Here is a 19,640-nt window from a genome sequence, read left to right as displayed (position 1 = left end):
CAGTGTGAACAAAACCTTCATCCCTTTCTTTGAATAGGCTGGTTGGTTCCAAGCACCTTGGGCTTTTGAGAGATAACTTACCCTCATTAAGAGAGTAGGTCCAGCCAATAGGTTATTTTCGGCAAGACCACTGACATAAAAAATGGAGGTTATTGCATTATTGACAGAGTAACCATCAGGCTCTGCAAAGGGGCTGGCTTTTACTGCGTGGAGATCCCTATAAGAAAGATCCCCTCAGTCCTTCTACAGCTTTTCCTTTATACCATCTAACTGGAAGCCCAGTGGTCTCACTTTCTCTGCAAAAAAATTGACATATGCTGTAGGATCCAAGGTTGTACTCAGGGAGGTGATGTGACTAGATCTGTTAGACTGAGACCTTAGCTAAACCTAAGGTTTATCCTGGGGTCGTCCCTGCCTGCTCCCGGGATCCCCTGTGTGTCATTTACATGTACAGGTATGACCTCGGGACAATCCCGGGTAAACCTTAGGTTTAGCTAAGGCCTGACTCTTTGATTTTATTTGGAATTCTGTGTATATGTGTGCCTGTTGCTTTCCCTGGTTTCTCCCTGTCATTTCTCCTTTTTTCCTTAAATAAACTTCTTTTTATATTTGGTCATTTGGCTGTGTTGTTTTAAAAGGAATTTCTCACTGAACTCTTCCCTATGTGAAAGACCGCGTGGTTTAAAATCTACCACTTGTGTTTTAATGTTTTTAGAAGTGGTTTTGGGAAGTTCAGTGTTTCTGGACTCATCGCAATAGGGCACCGAAACTCCACAAGCAGTTGGACAGACTAGGGTGTGCCAGAAGGTTCATCCTGACTGCTGGAAGCCTATCAGAGATTCTTTTCTTGAGGAACCTACTTAAAGAAAGCTGTGATTTGACAAGAAAGGGCAGGATAGATGAAAGGGGCTTCTTAACCCTTTCCACCTCTGCCTGAAAATCAACGCAACCCTCCCCAACCCCCCACAGCTGCTTTTACCCTCATGGAAGAAAAGATGTGGGTTTTCATATATTTTCTCCAAAGGGGGTAACTTGGGGGTAACTTCCAGCGGAAAAGCATTAAGAAACACCCCACCCTCCATATTGGTCTTCAACTTCAAATTATAGCCTCAGCAGGTCCATTGTATAAAAACTGAGAATCCTGGAGTTATGCATCATGTACAGTTCCATCCTTAACTTGCCAACCTGAGTTATAAATGAATTATGCTTTCATTTGAACAGCAGAATGAAGGAGATACTTGTCCAGCTAACTTTTATGAAAGTAGGTGATTCTGAAAGACTATAATGTAAAAAAAAAATCTGCTTTACAATTTATTGGCATACTTGAGGAGTTTATGGTCGGGGTGGGTGTGTGGGTGGGTGTGTACATACACAGATCTGATGCAAACCAGGTCGGTCCAGTCATTTGAGAACCCATGTCAATTACACTGAACAAATCTTCCTGACATGGCATTAAAACCAAAAAGGACTGTCAGTTCCTTCTTGTCAGTGTGCAGCCATGCAACTTATCTTAAGACACCTAGGTTTTATGTTCCCCTGCTTAAAGCTTCTGAAACAATAGAGTATAATCAGAGGCATAAGCCAGGCCTGTATGTCAGCTCTGGGTTTGGTTTCGTTTGGTTTGCTGCCTACAATTCCTCTACAATTTATGATTCACCCATTTTCAAACATTAAGAGCACAATCCTAGACATATATACTCAGAAGTACAACCCACTTTATTCATTAAGCCTTACTACCAGGTAAGTGTGTATAGGGTTGCAGCCATGTATACAACAAAATGATTTCCCAAAGGTCAAGTATATGTGCATGCATTTGTTCACGCTCACACCTTGCTTTTTCTTCTTGTCATCACCCTGTTGTCTTCCAATGCGGTTCACGCATGCATTGATTCCTGGGATGTTTTCCAAAGGATTGCTTTAAGTGTCACCAAATGCAAGACGTAGTGCAGGTGTTTTGCCTTTTCCTCCTTCGTGGATTTGTGTGAGTGTGAAGAAAAAAGATGGAAGAAGCAGTGGGAAAACATGAGAAGGTTACAAATTGATGGTGACTCTTTCTGTAGCTGAGGTAGGGCAATTGCACAATAAAGGCCTTATCTAGGAGCATGCTCAAATGAAAGTTTTCACTGAGGTGTTCATTTGTAATGAGGCATGCACATTTGAAATGTTATTTGCTGTAGCAATCCAGTGATTAGCTTGCATCTGTGAACATGCCCTAAGAATTGATTTTTATTTTGTTTTTTTACTTTTCTCTTTATTAAAATTTACGGCTGTGCGGACAGATATTTGACGAAAACAATGACTTAGTGCATCTCATACTTTGGATATTATAAAATTGGATACCAACCTATGCGAAGATAAATGAGCCCTGGTTGTTTCATGCTGTGGGATCATTTGTTATTTTCACAAGACTTTTTTTTTTTACAGCTGTGGAAAGAAAAATAATGGAAGCCATTGACTTGGTTAGAGGTGAAACATTTGGGTTCTGTTCCCTTTCAAGTGAAATGCAGTAACGTTCTGCCCTCCATAGAGTGAAATAATTTTTACATTCTTGCTACAGCCATGGAAAGAAATACAGTGAAAATGAGACATGGCATTATTTATGTTGCTTAGAATGTTTTTGCAGTTAACAGCTTTGATCTCCCTCCTGTTTTGAAGGCTCTGGTTTCAAAACGCATCATGAAAGTGCATGATTCTCAATTTTGATCCAAGACTTTTCAGTTGCTTCCAAATTAGCAATTCTTCATCAACTTTAGTGGAATAATACCAGTTCACACCAACTAATAACCGGGTCTCCTATAGTCAAAGGAGGTTCGTGTGTGTGTGTGTGTGTGCGTGTGCATGTGTTTCTTTTATGGCTCCCCAAAAGATGAGCTAGCATTATGTTAAAGCATAGAATCAAATTATATCAAACATGTAAAGGTGTTCATGGAAACATCCATTTTTGTGTACCGTTATTCCGTCCTGGTATCTAAGGGTCTGCTTAGGTGACCTGAAGTAGAAAAGTTTTCCTAAGTATTTTTCATCAATAGGCATCACATTTTGCTTTATGACGAGTTTCTTTGGAACACATTGAGAACCAATTCTATTTATGCAGCTGTCTTTCCCTCCCTCTCTCTCTCTCTCTCTCTCTCTCTGTGGCCTTAGCTAGACCTAAGGATTATCCCACTCCCAGGCAAATGGCAGGGTCATCCCTGCCTGCTCCCGGGATCCCCTGTGTGTCATTTGGATGCACAGGGATGATCCCGGAATGATCCCGGGATATAGGCCTGGTCTAGCCATGGCCTCTCTTTTGTTCATTCTTGAGTTTCTCTACAGCCCTCTCTGTTGTATTTCTGATACCCCAAGTAGTTTCTGCTTCAAACATAAAATAAAGCAAAAATTCAGATGCTGCTGTTGGATTCCCTGTGAATAATATAAAAATGGACATGAATATTCAAAACGAATGTAGAATTCTAGCGAACTTACTGGATAAGAAGCATGGGGTTTGGATTTGGGTTTGTGATTCTGTGAACTCTGACATAGAAAGTTTCCTTTATTTGCAGGGTTTTTAAATGTCAAAGCATTAAAATGTGCACTGATTTTCAAATTGAAATACTTGTGGTTCAGATTTTTCATATTGCTGTCATTCTAAATACCACTGAGCTTAAATTCAAACACCACTCAAGAGCATAGTGAGCGATGGGTGGAACTTAGTGGTTCCTGGTAGGAGCAGAGGATGGCATCAGGCAGGTCAAGGAAGCCATGCAGTTGTGCCTACTATTTCAAGGTTGGAGTTTGATGCACATGGACATTGGACCAAATGGCAAAAGGACAAGCAGAAGATAATCTGCCCCATGGTCCTGGGTGCTTGCCTTGAGATTTACTCTTTTCCTTGGAGATTCTGAGAAAAAAGACTAAAACACTGAATCTTCAGGTGTAGCTAACTACTTTAATGTAGTATTTCATATTCCATTTTAGCCCTGTTTAAAACTCTCAGAGAGATTCAAAAACATTTTTGTTCAGAGGTAAATTCAGGATGACTGGTAAGTTTTATTTATTTGTTTTATATGCTGCCCCCCATAATTATCCTAGGACAGTAACAGGTATTTGTGCTGAAACTATATTGTCAAGAAAAGTCTTCAGAATATTAAGCATTTTCTAAAATACATCTGCTGTTTTGTTTCCAGATATCTATAGAAAACTAATCACGTGATATATCATGAACTATATAGAATGTTGCACCATTTTATTTTCTTACAGAATCAGTAACAGAATATGGGAAACACTTAGGGCAGAAATAAGCCAACAGACTATTTAGTATGTTTTTATCACTGAGGTGACCATTTTGACCAGAGTTTGACATCTTTAGTCTGGTATTTATTTTCAATGTTAGCAGCCTAAGGTTATTGACTTGGAATCACAGCGTTAGACATTAAAATATAACAGTTTTATTGTAGCTGATGTGAAGTTTGCATAGCTTTGGAACAGCTCAGTTGTTTTCTAACATCCTGCAATAAATTGGATTCCTCTGTTTAAATCTGCTTTGTGGTAGTGCTGACAGAAGAACCAAAACCACAACAATTCATCCCAAGCTTTGCACTGGTTTTGAATCGGACTTTCAGACCACAATTTCAGACAGACTCTTGCCTTTCTGAAAATGTGGTCACCCCATGAGGACTTTACCAGCGCAGAAATGAACATAAGATTATGAACTGATGCTTTTACTGTTTCTTATTATTGTTTTACTACATTTGATTACCTTCAGTGGGACTGCACAAAGTGCATAGAACTAGTAAAGAAGAAGCAATGGAACCCAGCTCCCAGTCTAGCCACAATAACTCTTCCAAGCCATTTGCCTAATGATCTGGGAGATATCCAAACATTAGAATAACCAGGGTTAATGGGTATGCTGTTTGTTGTATTCATTTATCTGTTTCAAAATATGTATCTAAGTGACCAAAAGTTAGCAAAGTAGGCACTCTTTCTACAGAATTGTAAATTTATTTATTTATTTATTCATTTATTGAATTTCTGTACCGCCCAATAGCCAAAGCTCTCTGGGTGGTTCACAAAAGTTACAACCTTCAAATACAATTCAAAGTATGAAACAAACAACAGTATAAAAACACAATATAAAAGCACAACCAGGGTAAAACCAAGCAGCAATGCAGAGATTTATACAGGTCTTTGCCCAGGCATATGGCAGCACATCTTAATCACTCACATGCTTAGTTTTTTTAACGGTTTTTAATGCTTTATGTGTGTATGTTCTGTGTTTTAAAATTTTAAATTTTGTATACTCGTTTTTATCTCAATTTTAGAATTTCTGTAAACCGCCCAGAGAGCTCTGGCTATGGGGTCGGTATATAAGTGTAATAAATAAATAAAGTAAATAAATACATCTAAAATACAGATTTAAAACAGCAAAGTTAAAAGACTAAGATGGTAAACTGTTTAAATACTGGGAAAATAAAAAGGTCTTCACCTGGTATTGAAAAGAGTATAACTTAGGTGCCAGGCGAACCTCTCTAGGGAGCTTATGCCACAGCCAGGGTGCCACAGCAGAGAAGGCCCTCCTCCTGATAGCCACCTGCCTCACTTCCTTTGGCAGGGGCTCAAGGACAAGGAACCCTGAAGGTGTTCTTAGGGTCTGGGCAGGTACATATGGGAGGAGGCGTTCCTTCAGATAACTTGGCCCCAAGCCATTTAGGGCTTTAAATGTTAATACCAGCACTTTGAATTGATCGGGATTGGCAGCAAGTGAAGCTAGAAAAGGACTGGCATAATGTGGTCTCGTTGGCCACTCCCTGTTAACAGTCTTGCTGCCCTGTTTTGTACCAGCAGAAGTTTTTAAAATGTTTTTAAAGGCAGCTCCACGTATAACGCATTGCAATAACCTGGATGAGAGGTTAGCAGAGCGTGGAAAACTGTAGCTAGGCTTTCTTTGCCCAGATAAGGGTGCAGTTCAGCATACACGATATTTTAAAGAATAAAAGAGGACGGGTCCCTGCCCTGAGGAGTTTCCAATCTAAAATTTGTCAGGGGAGGAAAACAGGATGGGGAGAAAGGTGTGGATAGAGATAAACAGAATAAATTGTCTGAGGATGCATGGCTGGCTGGGGAACGCTGGAACTGCTGTGGGTAGTAGGACTCTTTTCTGTCTAAACAGGTATAAGATTGCACCCGTCTTTACATCTACTTGGGCTTTATTAGAGGCTTAATTGCAGTAGTGAAGGGGAGCGAGGGTTGCGCAAAAGCATCACAGTAAAGGTAGGTTTGGGGGAAGGATTTGAAAGAAGTAAGTTCCAGGAATACAGGTCAGAAAGAGCACCAGTCACAGTAGTGATGTGAGAGCAGAAAGATGGCCAGGAGGGCCATTAATAGAAGTTAATTAATTTTAGTAACGGCTATGGGACAGTTGAAAGGCACCGGATGCGTAGAAATGGTCTACTTACAGGGCTGAATGTGATCGTTCAACAGCGTTTCAGTTTCTCTTCACCAATTTTCCTCAGCATTTGTTTTTTTTCATTTCGCCCCAATTCTTGACAGAGTATTTCCCATTGCACTAATATCTTCCCCCGTTAAATTATTTGCCTTCCTTCATCTCAGTGGGCAAGGATGCTCCATGGTGAGAATCTTAGGTCAGATATTCATTCTGCAGAACCGATTTCACTGTTTCCAAGGATTGGGACTGAGGAGTGGGAAGACTAATGTTTCTCTCCTTTCCCCCTCAGAAGATATAGGACTGATGTTTTGTTCTGTTTTGTTCTGTTTCTGATAGATATAGATGAGTGTCTGGTAAACAATGGTGGTTGTGACCACTTCTGCCGAAACACGGTGGGCAGCTTTGAGTGCAGCTGCCAGAAAGGCTATAAACTACTAACAGATGAACGAACCTGCCAAGGTAATACTGTTTTAATCACATTTTGGTTATATGGGTTTCTTCTTAAATTTGTGATGGTACCAAATTTATTAATTCAGTGATTAAAAAAAAAAAATACAAGCCCCAGAAGGCTTGTTTGGATATCTATCACAAAGGTCTCTACAGAAAAAGGTGTAATAGAATTGCTGTAATTGAGTTGTTACAGTTATTTTCCAAAATAAAGGTTTTTCTAGGTAGAATGTCAAACTTTGCTAGAACCTGCAAAATGTCCGAATTGCTTTCAGGTCCCTAATCTAAATACCTTTAACTGGGTTTAAGGTGTATCACCAAACCAGCTGTAGCCTGTTGTTGTGAAGAGGTGTCATGTCTAACCCTACTGCCCCTGTTTTGGGAGAAGATGTTTCAGGTAATCAATCAGAATCAGATTCAGAACTAGAAGATGCAGCTCCAGACACCAGCCAGCCTGTACCAGTGGGGGAGGAAGCTCTCACAGGTGATTCCCCAGCTGGGAGTCAGCCCTCTCCAGAGCTTATCTCCTCAAGGCCAAATCCTACACACTCAGGGGGAAGTGAGGTTTCTTCCGGAGGTGAGCGTCCTGACAAGCTAGCTGATGCTAAGGTCCACCCGAAGCTCAAATGCACGATGCCTAAGGAAGGTGTAAGAAAGTCAGTTAGATTATGCCAGAACCTGCCTCTATACCAGGCGTTCTGAAGTTATGGGCGTTTGAGAAGTAGCTTCCTATTCTTGAATGGACAGTTGTCTTGCTTAGTTTGCATAGTTTTGCCTCGGGGGGACGTTTTCAAGAGATAAGACTCTATTCAGGTAAAAGAGTTTGTTGCTTAAAAAAAGCTTTGTAGATTACTTAGCAAGCCTACTCATTTGCCTCCCATTGAAAGCAGGAGTGTTCTGAGAAACACAACAAGAGGCTTCTTTGCTGGTGTGTGGCTTGTCTCCTTCCAGCTCCCTCCTTTAACCAACTGGGTGCAGGTGTATTGGTCATTATTTTAAGAGCACTATAAACCTGTATTTTAAGACCCACTTTATACTTTAATTCTAACAGAGTGAAATTATGCAGCAGATAAATAGATGTCTGTATATGTTTCAATTGTGGTAGGTGAGATATTCTAAATTCAAATACCAACTCAGAGTATTTATTTTATTTATTTATATATTTATTTCATTTTTATACCGCCCAATAGCTTGTTGAGCTGCCTTGGATGACCTGGTTAAGTTGCCTAGATTCTCATCTTTGAGATTTTGACTTTTGATTTGTGTGTGTGTGTGTGTGAGAGAGAGAGAGAGAAAGAAAGAGAGAGAGTATGTATATGTATGTGTGTGTAATATCTGGCACTCTAGGCTAAGCAAGATGCTAGTTGTTTATGGAGTGCTTGGATCATGCATCCTTCTAGCTTATCAGTGGTATCTCAACAAACCTAGGGCAAGTCTACATCTCCCAGCCTTCTGGGAAGGAGGGGGAGGATCTCACGATATGCTGGTATATATTTATATATTGGTTTTTTTAAGTGTTTTTATCTTATGTGAACCGCCCAGAGAGCTTCGGCTATGGGGCGGTATACAAATGCAATAAAATAAATAAAAATAAAATCATGAGATCCTCCCCATGTGTTCACATGCAGCGCGTGACGTCCAGTGAGGAAGGAGGACATTGCACGTGCCATTTTTTTTAAAAAAAGAAGAGGAGCTGGAGCGAACGTGCGCTCCAGCAAAATAGTGATTTAAAAAAGCCCCACTCCCCACCCCCAATGGCCCTGGTCTCTTCCCATCCCTGCTCCTTCCCTCTGATGACCACTGCTATTCATGGGGAAGGGGGAAGAAGCCGGGATGGGTGGCCACACCACCCACAGTCCTTGGGATCATCCTGGGACCTCGGGAAAAGCTGCGAAGAAAGGGTATGGCGATATCCCAGGGAAGTGGAGGGATCATCCCCTCCCCCGCCCCCGGGATCCCCTGTGCGTCATGTGGATGCACAGGGATGATCCCGGGACAATCCCCGGGATATCGCCCTAGTTGGGAAGTGGGACCGGTGAGTCTAGTCTCTGCCTTCATCAGACATCACTAACTGGACTTAGTTTAGGATTGATCCCATATAGGGGGATTAAAATCCCAAACAGGAAACAACTTGGCTTAGTGTTGCGAAATGTTGAAAAGCATAAATCTTACAGCCCATACTCCTACAGAGCCACTCCCAGGAGTTATGGGCTGTGAATATGCATGATGAATTGCATAGTACATGTTTTTGCTGTGTAGAACTTAGAGAAGGAACTTGTGGAAATGTCGATGAAGGCCTGTTTAGCACCACCCTCACTTCAACCTCATTCTCAGTTTAACCTTCCAGATTTTGTGCTTCAGACCCCTTCACACCACCCTTTTTGTCATGGGATGATTTCCACAGTCAGTCCCAGAACAGGATGCACGTGTTCTGAGATATGGAAAAACATTAAAAATATTTCTGTTCTTTAAACAATCCCACAAAGGAGAACCTATATTTTGAAGGATAACAAAGCTTTCTGGAGTGTGAAGAAAAATGTGCTAGTTCTATGTGTAACTGGAGAGCAATTTAAAGCATAAGAATATATTCATGGTTTTTATTTTCCTGATTATAGCAGTAAATATTTATTTATTTATTTATTTATTTATTTCATTTTTATACTGCCCAACAGCCGAAGCTCCCTGGGCGGTTCACAAAAACTAAAACCATGGCTTTTATTTAAAGCAAGTTTACCCAGCATTTTGAATATTTAAGGACCATACAAAGTATCAAATTGGGGTGTGGGTGGAGATTTTGAAATATCTAATAATTATCGCTTTCACCTCTCCCTATTCCTTAGGCCTTAGCTAGACTGGTCTAGCGGGACGGAAGGGTGAAGATCTCGCAATATTTTTATCGCGCGATTTCCCCCTCTGTTCACACGTGGGGTGCGACAACTTCAGAGGGAGAGGCGTCGCGCCCGCCATTTGGGGTTTTTTTCTTAAAGGGGAAGATGTGCACGAGCGCTTGTGTGCAAAAGGTATGGTATATATATATATATATATATATATATATATATATATATATTCCCCGCTCCCACCCCACCCCACCCCCAATGGGCGCAGTGCTCCTGAGGAGCTCTGCACCCTGTGCGTGGGTCCTGGCTCCTCACGAGGAACCGGGACAAACTGCAACGCCCGGCCACACATTCCACGGTCTTGGGCTCAGCCCAGGACCACGGAAAAACCGGGCGCAAAGGGTAGGGCAAGATCCCTGGGCAAGGGAGGGATCATCCCTCCCTGATCCCAGGATCCCTTGTGCGTCATGTGAATGCACAGGGACAATCCCAGGGTTGCCCTGGGATTTCGCCCCATCTAGCTATGGTCTTATATAATGGATGGAAGAGCCCTGGTGATGGGGTGGGGGAATTACAGATGTTAAGACTTCCTATAGCTTTCTATTGGTATTGTCCATCTCTGAGAAGAATGTGTGATTAGACCTTGGGTAGGCTGCATTATTATTATTATTATTATTATTATTATTATTATTATTTATTTATATAGCACCATCAATGTACATGGTGCTGTACAGAGTAAAACAGTAAATAGCAAGACCCTGCCGCATAAAGTCGACTATTGTGGGTAGAGGGCAAGCTGAGCATAGAATGTCATAGATTGTATTATGTGAGTCGGCGGAAATAGCACCGTGGCTGGTGTCAGTCAAGAAGAAGCTGGCATTTGTCTGTCAAAATAATGTCAAGACTGATGTGAAACTTGAGTGATTTCATTGCACAACAAGGTGACACGGTCTTAAATTAAGTATTATGGGGAATGGAGAGCTATGTGTCATGCTTGTGCTTGAATTCTATGGAACTATTAAGTCACATTGGAGCATGGTGGTCTGCCTTGACCCTTGGATTTGCACATAGGAAATGGTTTCAAATCTCTGCATAGTTACATTCACTGCATGGCCTCTTAATGAGTTTAACACACCTTACAGACTTGTTGTGAGGCGAAACACTCACACAGAATTTTTGGGAGATGTTTGGAGGAAAATGTCACAAATAATTCCATTGAAAGGTAGTTTTATTTACAACGAAATTGTACCCATTTAAACTTAGTAGGAAAAACAACAAATTATTTCTATTACCTCGATTCTAGCATACAGTATACAAATTAATAATAGGGCATGGCATACGTGTCTCAAAACGGAGTTTGGAATTACAAAGTATCATCAGGTAGTCTTCCATATTCCACAAGAGAATATGTAATATGAGATGTTAGGTGCCACCAAATTGTCTTTTAAACATCGGAGCTCATTCAGTTGTTTCACTGTTGAGATAGACCTCGTGGTGACTGACTCTTATGCCACTAAAAATATATGTACAGGAAAGAAAATCGTTTTCCGTGAGAGAAGCCGAGTCATATTGCCCTAATATGTTATTTAAATGTTTGATGGATTGCAATGCTGGTGGTAGGTGGTGAAAAGAGTTATTAATTGTTATTGTGTTAATGGGTAATAACAAAATTGATTTCTCTTATGCTCACTAGACAGTAGCAAAATATTGGCTCTGCCATGAAGAGCTTTTTGGTCAAGAAGACAACATAACCTAAAACAAATAGTCATGTAGGGTGACCCTATGAAAAGGAGGACAGGGCTCCTGTATCTTTAACAGTTGCACAGAAAAGGGAATTTCAGCAGGTATCATTTGTATATATGGGGAACCTGGTGAAATTCCCTCTCCATCACAACAGTTAAAGCTGCAGGAGCTATACAAGAGTGACCAGATTTAAAAGAGGGCAGGGCTCCTGCAGCTTTAACTGGTGTGATGAAGAGGGAATTTCCCCAGGTTCCCCATATATACAAATGACACCTGCTGAAATTTCCTTTTCAATACAACTGTTAAAGATACAGGAGCCCAGTCCTCCTTTCCATATGGTCACCCTAAGTCATGGGAAGAGACGACTGTAATAGAGGAAGGGAGAATAGCAGCTGGAGTAAGGGAAGTTTCTTTCCCTCATGGTTTCATATCTAAATATATCATAGAGAAAATGAGGGGAGAAATGGCTGCTAAGAAAACATGTGGTGAAAGAGAAAATGGCTGGATTACATGCTGAATCTGAGGTCTGGATCCTTTTTTAAAAAAATGTGGTGGAGTCCTCACGTGGAAAAACATTTACAAAACATTATGGTGGGAAGACTTTCCCACAGTGGAGGCTAGTGGCTCCAATGTCCGTGAGGCGGTGAATCTGCTCCAGGTTTAAGTCAAAACCAGTCAGGACTTTAGAGTCCTGTCTGAAACCCGGAGCAAATTCATTGCCCCACTGACATCGGAGCCACCAGCCTCCACTGCTTTCTCAGTATCTCAGAATAATAGAACATTTTTGAACCGGTCACCCCGTCATATTATTGAGAAAGCTATTGAGACTTTAGGGGAAAAAGAATACCACGGGACTAGGCTGGCTGTTCCTCTTTTTTGTTGTTGTTCACTTTTATTTATTTACTAAATTTATATACCGCCCCATAGCCGAAGCTCTCTGGGGCGGTTTACAAAAGTTAAAAACAGTGAACATTAAAAAGGATACAAAATTTAAAACCATCAAAAAATATAAAAACAACAGTATAAAACAACAGTATCCATTTAAACAACAACAGTTCTGGAGTCCGTTAAAAAACAAACAAACTTAGCATATGTTGTTAAATGCTGTTAAATGCCTGGGAGAAGAGAAAAGTCTTGACCTGGTGCCGAAAAGATAACAATGTTGGCGCCAGGCGAGCCTCATCAGGGAGATCATTCCATAATTGGGGGGGCCACCACTGAAAAGGCCGTCTCCCTTGTTTTATGAGTTCCATGGGTTCAACTTTCACCAACAGAACCCCATTAAAGCTGTGTTCTACTGGTGAAACATTGGGTGTTACAGTGGCATGGTATGAACAGCAAATATTTTCTTGTTTTCTGCCTGAGGAGTTAGAACCTAAAGGCTGACAACAGCTATATCGTTAGTAGTATCTGACTCACAAAAACAGGTGAGTCCTGGATTATTTTATTTTATTTATTTATTTATTTATTTATTTATTTATTTATTACATTTCTATACCGCCCAATAGCCAGAGCTCTCTGGGCAGTTCACAAAAATTAAAAATATTCAAAGTATAAAACAACAGTATAAAACCATACTATAAAATACAATATAAAAGCTCAACCAGATAAAAACAGCAGCAATGCAAAATTACAAATTTAAAACACCATGTTAAAATTTATTTATAGACTGTTAAAATGCTAGGAGAATAAAAAGGTCTTCACCTGGCGTCTAAAAGCATATAATGTAGGTGCCAAGCGAACCTCCTTAGGGAGCTCATTCCACAGCCGGGGTGCCACAGCAGAGAAGGCCCTCCTCCTGGTAGCCACCTGCCTCACTTCCTTTGGCAGGGGCTCGCGGAGAAGGACCCCTGAGGATGACCTTAGGGTCTGGGCAGGTACAAAAAGGAGGAGGCGTTCCTTCAGATAGCCTGGCCCCAAGCCGTTTAAGGCTTTAAATGTTTAAGGCTTTAAATGTTAATACCAGCACTTTGAATAGGGCCCGGACCTGGACTGGCAGCCAATGAAGCTGGAAAAAGACTGGTGTGATGTGGTCTCGTCGGCCAGTCCCTATTAGTAACTGTGCTGCCCTGTTTTGTACCAGTTGAAGTTTCCGGACCATTTTCAAAGGCAGCCCCACGTATAACGCATTGCAGTAATCCAAACGAGAGGTTATCAGAGCATGGATAACAGTAGCTAGGTTATCTCTGTCCAGATAAGGGCGCAGTTGGTATATCAGCCTAAGCTGATAAAAGGTGCTCTTTGCCACGTTCACCTGTGCCTCAAGTGACAGTTCTGGATCCAAGAGCACCCCCAAACTACGGACCCGATCCTTTAGGGAGAGTGCAACCCCGTCCAGGACAGGGCAAACATCACCTCGCCGGACAGATAAACCACCCGCTAACAGTACCTCTGTCTTGTCTGGATTGAGTCTCAGTTTGTTAGCCCTCGTCCAGTCCATTACCGTGCCCAGGCACTGGTTCAGAACAGCCTGAACCAGTGCCTGTCTGGTGTTTAGCTCCTGTCTGGTGTTCCTAGAGGGTAATTGATGAACTCAAGCAGTCAGCATGACTTCTGTTGTTGAAGAAAGTGAAGTTAATAGAAATCAAGGAATCAGCGAAGTGTGAATCACCTGTATTTTGTTTCTTTCTTGACTGAGAGAACGTCATCAGTGGCTGTTGTTTAAATGGAAGTCCCAAGGGTGGTTTGAGGTTCTCACCATGTCTGTTTATAACTGTCATTTCATTTATTATGGTCACAGACCAGCAACGTTAATATAAACCATGTAAAAGATAATTAAAAAGTAACTTAATAGCAAAATACAGTTTTTTAGCTGGTAACCCTTGTGCAGTTTTAATTTATAAATCTTCTGCAGTTTTTCTTTCTTTCTGGAAACCTTTGGGCAAGGCATTTTAAAGTGCTCTTGAGAGACTTGTGGCAGGTTATTTTGGGTGTTTTAATCCTCCCACAGTCTGAATCAGAAAGATTTAATTACATATTTGTTGAAAGATGATGTAGCTATTCGTATTGTTTATGTATTTTTGCATCCATTTTTGACCTTTTAACAGGTACTGTTTACTTTAATTCCGCTTAATTTGGTGGCTAAAGAATTGCTTAAATTTATGGTTTTTCAAATCTACAAAGGAGTAAAGGGCGTAAACCTACGTGTTCAGAAAAAGTGAGTGGTGAAGTAGCTGTACTACAGAACACAGGCAGGAGACTGTTTATTTATTTATTTATTGTTTATTTATATGCCACATTTCAGGGCTAATGCCTCCCAAGACATCTTATAAAAGAGAATTAGTTTCATCCACATAGCAAGGTAATTTTGCTTCATAAACGCAGCAAGGACATTATGCTTTGAAATGATTTACAATACAGTCCACTTGGAATTCTTCCAGCCCAGGTGCCCAATGTTCTTCCTTCAACCCATCCTCCTCTGATCCATTCTGCTGTGTTTGCCCACCAAAGTTGTTCCCAGCTCTTCTTCCTTCTCCCACCCTGGCTCCACCTTCCTCCTCGGATGGTCCAATGTCTCAGTCTGTGAAACATTATTCTAATGATGGAAAGAACAGCATTCCTTTTCAGGTATGGCTGACCTTCCATTCTTCAGGTCATGGAGCTAGATCTAAGCACAATGGAAGGGCTGCTGCTTCCTCCCCTTCTGGTGGCCTCAGCAATAGTAAGAACTTATAGCTGGAGATGTATCTGAGCATGATGAAGGGATGCTTGACTGAGCAAACAGCTTTCTTCGGGCGGTTAAAGATAGACTGCAGAAGTGAGGAAAGATGTAGGGCGTCATAGGGAAAGTAAAAAGTGCTCATGGAAAGCTACCATATCAGAGTGAAGGGTTCTAGCCAAGCCTTCTTTTTTTTGATGTATTTAACTTTTTTTTTCTGTAACCAAAGCTCGTCTAGCAAATGTTTAAAGTTTGTCCAATTACACGAAGTATACATAAGAAAAACAATTTCTGTTAATTCTCGCAGAGTAGGGGAGGAATTGACAATGAAGTAGGAGCAAAGAGAACGCTCAACCCATCTAAAGGAAAAGCTTCCAAACTTTATTTTTGCAGAAGATTTGGAGAGCTAGTAATCTTGGATCTTTCAAATAGAACATTTTCTATTCCCATCTGTCGTTTCATCCAGTTGTACACGGAACTGCTTTGAGAACTTGTAATGTAAAAGGAACGGGGATTGGGCATAGGTTGAATTGTAAACTAGAAAACCAACAGGAAGAAAACACTGCACTTTCCTCTTTTATTTGTCGATGGAAATGTGAGCAATATTAAACTGATGCAATCCTCTGAGGCCAAGCAGGAGGGCATTCAGAGGGCACCACAAGGAAGGTGACATGGGTTGCTTTTAAAAATAGATTTTGCATCCAAACACAAAGTGATTTTTAAAATAATTTTTTACCTAAGCCCACACAAACCCCATGTTTGAACAGGTATCCTGGTGGTCAGGTTTGATGTCCCTTCTCTAGGGCAGAACATGAGACGGACGTCAAGGTTTACTCTGTCTTCAGTAGAGGGAAGGGAACACCACAGACACTATGGGCTTCTGGGAAGGTTTGGAAAGCCTCTGAAAGCTGGAACACCTACAGGTTCTCCATTTGCACTTCATCCCTGCCTCTGTGTCTTTTATGTTCATGAGAAAAAGTAGCAAGAGTTCAAGCAGTTTAAAAATATCCAGGCCTCTTACTTTTTCTTCCCACTTCAGCTGCAGTAAGGAGTTGTGCAGATATTAAACTAGTACTGGACCAGAATAAACACCCTAATAACTACCGATCAACAGAATTCTATCCTCAGTTTACTTCCTTCTCCTCCATTCCTATTCTGTTCCATTTTCTCGTCTCCTCACTCCCACTCTTTTATTGCCAACCGGATAATCTTTGCTCTACTTCTAGTCCTACAGTCTTCTTCTATCCCAACTCTTCATGTCCCCTCCAACTCAACCATCACTGTACCCTCTTTTTCATATTCAGTAACAGGTAGGGGAAACGAAAGCTAGGAATGGGGCAGAGTTCCACCCTAGCAGGGCTGGTGCTAGACTATTTTACGCCCTAGGCAAGGCGAGCTACTTGCCTACACACACACCCAAAAGTTGCCAACTTTGATTCATCTGTTCAAGAAGAGTTTCTGAACTATTGTATTTCTCTTTTATTAAGCTTTTAACAGCTAATTTGTATAAAACTGTGACCCTTAAAGGTCAGTACAGCACCCCTCTGAGGTCTGCGCCCTAGGCAGCTGCCTAGTTGGCCTAATGGTAGCGCCAGCCCTGCACCCTAGTCAAAATCTGGATGAGAAGCCCACACTCTGACTAGTGCCAGCTCCATGTTTTTGAGGGAGAGCCCCTCTCCCTCCGGGACACTCACTGCCATTGTCACCAGGTGCTATTGCTCCTCATTCTTTTTCTCATAATTTCTACCACTTGCATGACTGACAGGCAGAGAATCAGGGAGCTGTATTTGCATTTCTGTCATGTATCACTGCTGCTTCAGGTCATGGATCTTGGTCAGGCAAACTTCCAGGTGGTTTATCTTCCCCCCCCCCCCCCAGTTGGGAGTGCTCTCATTGCTGTTAAAGACTTGTTCCTGAATTCAGGGAGGTGGCAATAAAGCAGTAGCCCTGTACTCATTTAATCTTCACCCTTGGAGAGAGGAGGAGGATTGTGTCAGATGGTCTTGCACCTCTCCTCTCTGTGTCTGCTGGCTGCATCCCTGCCTTACACTGCAATGCTGTGTACAGGCCCTATTGACATACAGCTCTGTAATGTATGTATGTCGAGCCTCTTTCATATCTAGCTGAATGTGTGGAGGTCAGAGGTAAGGCCACTGGGTGCAATCTCCCTCCACGCATTTGTTTTATACCATGAGAATAGGCCTTCTGTGTGCAAGTCCACAAAGATGGTACTCTTTTTTTTTTCCTGCCCGGACTCCTCACAGTTGTCACCTACCCTCACTCCTTTAGCCAGTTTAGTTGTAACTGCTCACTGCTCAGTCTCCTATATAAGTCTTGACATGGGAAAGTTAAGGAAGATCTTCTCCAGCCTCAGAGGAATGACAGTTTGGTCACAAGATGACCTGGGGGTTTCACCTTACATTATTACCTCTCTTTCTCCCTTAGAAGTCAGCAATTCCCGTTGGCGACTTTCGCAAGGCTCTAACCAAGGACATTGTTTAGATAGGGTCAAAACTTGTCCCCAGTCCTGGGCACTGCTGATTCCAATGTCAGGGATGAGGCAGGTACTACCCCATACTGTTATAATACTAGTGCGCCCCTTTATTTTTCAGCAGAGATCGAGGGAAGCTATCCATTCTGGTAGAAGAGAGTAAATCCTGCTTATTCATACATTAGGCAGAGACACTCCTGTGTCTGGGTCACTGAAGAGGAAGAAATCACCAGAATGTTGTGGAACAGTATAGCCAACAAGCTTGAAGGTTACTTATGGTTCACTGATTGAGACTTAAAGTGGCTAATGAACAACAAATTCATTTTTAGTATTCCTCTTAGTAAATTACTTCAGAACTACTAATCATAAATTATTATACAGCGGAGCCTGAAAGGAACAAAGTCGTCTTCTAATGTAAATGGGATCCAACTTCTTTTGTTGACAGTGTGAAGTCCAGCTTTTCAACTTCACAATAAAGGCAGCAGAAATTCGATCCATAAAACGTACCACATTTTATTGAGTGTTTTCATTCTCATGATCAATACATCAAGTTGCATTCTCTACCAAAAACTAGGCTTTGGGAAACAATGATCCAAAAACACCCAGGGAAAACTGAAGAGTAAAAGACTATATGCATTTATTTCCCTGTCATTGAATCATCTGTACTGCCCTCCAATGTACAATGTCCAACAAATGCACATTAAAAGTATGCATGCACACCAAAATACTTCACTTGACCCTTAAAAAAAAAAGGAAAGGAACCTCTTGTGCAAGCACTTGAGTCATTGCTGACTCCTAGAGGGACGCCTGCTTTCGCTGACGTTTTCTTGGCAGACTTTGTAGTGGGGTGGTTTGCCATTGCCTTCCCCAGTCGCAGTTACCTTTCCCCCAGCTAGCTGGGTACTCATTTTACCAACCTCGGAAGGATGGAAGGCTTGGATGTTTTCATATCATAGATCATCTGACAACAAATTTGTAGAGCTACAAAACAATGGTTGTCAGGTTCAAAAGAAGCTGAACACAGAGATTTAAGACTATTCTCACTTTTTCTCTTTGAATTGTCTCAAAAATGTTTTTTTTTTAAATTTAAGCTAGTATTGTTGAGTTGCAATGGCCTGGTGCAGATATAATGCTGGCTCCTTGCAAAACCATACCGTGCAGACCAGAAATACATGCTTCTTCCTATGCTTTGTGGGATGATTCCACTTGCCTTGCCTTCCTAGTATGGAGCATGGTGTCTCAATACCAGTGCACCAAAGAAAATCGTAGTGATTCCAAAACACTATTCTTGAGTCTATCATTTGATTCTGGGCTTTGCAAAACCTAGGAAAGGAAAGGAACCTCTCGTGCAAGCACCGAGTCATTACTGACACTTGGAGGGATGCCAGCTTTTGCTGACGTTTTCTTGGCAGGCCTTATAGCGGGGTGGTTTGCCGTTGCCTTCTCTGGCCGTTATTACTTTTCCCCCAGCTAACTGGGTACTAATTTTACCACCCCCGGGAGGATGGAAGGCTGAGTCGACCCGAGCCGGCTGCCTGAAACCAGCTTCCACTGGGATTGAACTCAGGCCATAGGGAGAGTTTCAGCTGCAGAAACTGCTGCTTTACCGCTCTGCACCACACCTAGGATATATTAATTCTCCATGACTTGAGCTCCTGCTTATCTATTGCCCATGTTCAACAAATCAGTCAATGGAACCCATCTCATAAAACATTTAATACAATTGCTGATATCAGAATAAAAAGTTGAGTTCTCCGAGGAAGAAAGGTGGGTATTCAGCATCCTTTGGGTTGTGCCCCCACACCCACATCCAGGCAGAAGGCAGGGCCATCTAACAAGGAGAGGCTCCCACAGTTTACCAGACCAGACTGAGTAAAGCAGTAACCCCTAAAGAAAGGAAAGGAATGATTCGTGCAAACACTGAGTCATTACTGACTCTTGGAGGGACGCCAGCTTTCGCTGACGTTTTCTTGGCAGGCCTTATAGCGAGGTGGTTTGCTGTTGCCTTCCCCGGCCATTATTACCTTTCCCCCAGCCAAC

The 19,640-nt window shown here is 41.8% G+C and overlaps 1 protein-coding gene across 1 annotated transcript in view; it reads left to right on the top strand.

The window, feature by feature from the left end:
• The window catches only part of SCUBE1 (signal peptide, CUB domain and EGF like domain containing 1), a 133,773-nt gene that overhangs the window by 68,719 nt on the left and 45,414 nt on the right, over nt 1–19,640 (top strand). The window contains exon 6 of the mRNA XM_063134325.1: nt 6,761–6,883. Within this exon, the coding sequence (XP_062990395.1) occupies nt 6,761–6,883 (123 nt within the window). The remainder of the gene's footprint in view (nt 1–6,760; nt 6,884–19,640) is intronic.

The sequence above is a fragment of the Elgaria multicarinata genome, chromosome 9 (assembly GCF_023053635.1).
Source record: "Elgaria multicarinata webbii isolate HBS135686 ecotype San Diego chromosome 9, rElgMul1.1.pri, whole genome shotgun sequence".
In the NCBI taxonomy this organism is placed as follows: domain Eukaryota; kingdom Metazoa; phylum Chordata; class Lepidosauria; order Squamata; family Anguidae; genus Elgaria; species Elgaria multicarinata.
This window is presented reverse-complemented; position numbering and strand designations above follow the sequence as displayed.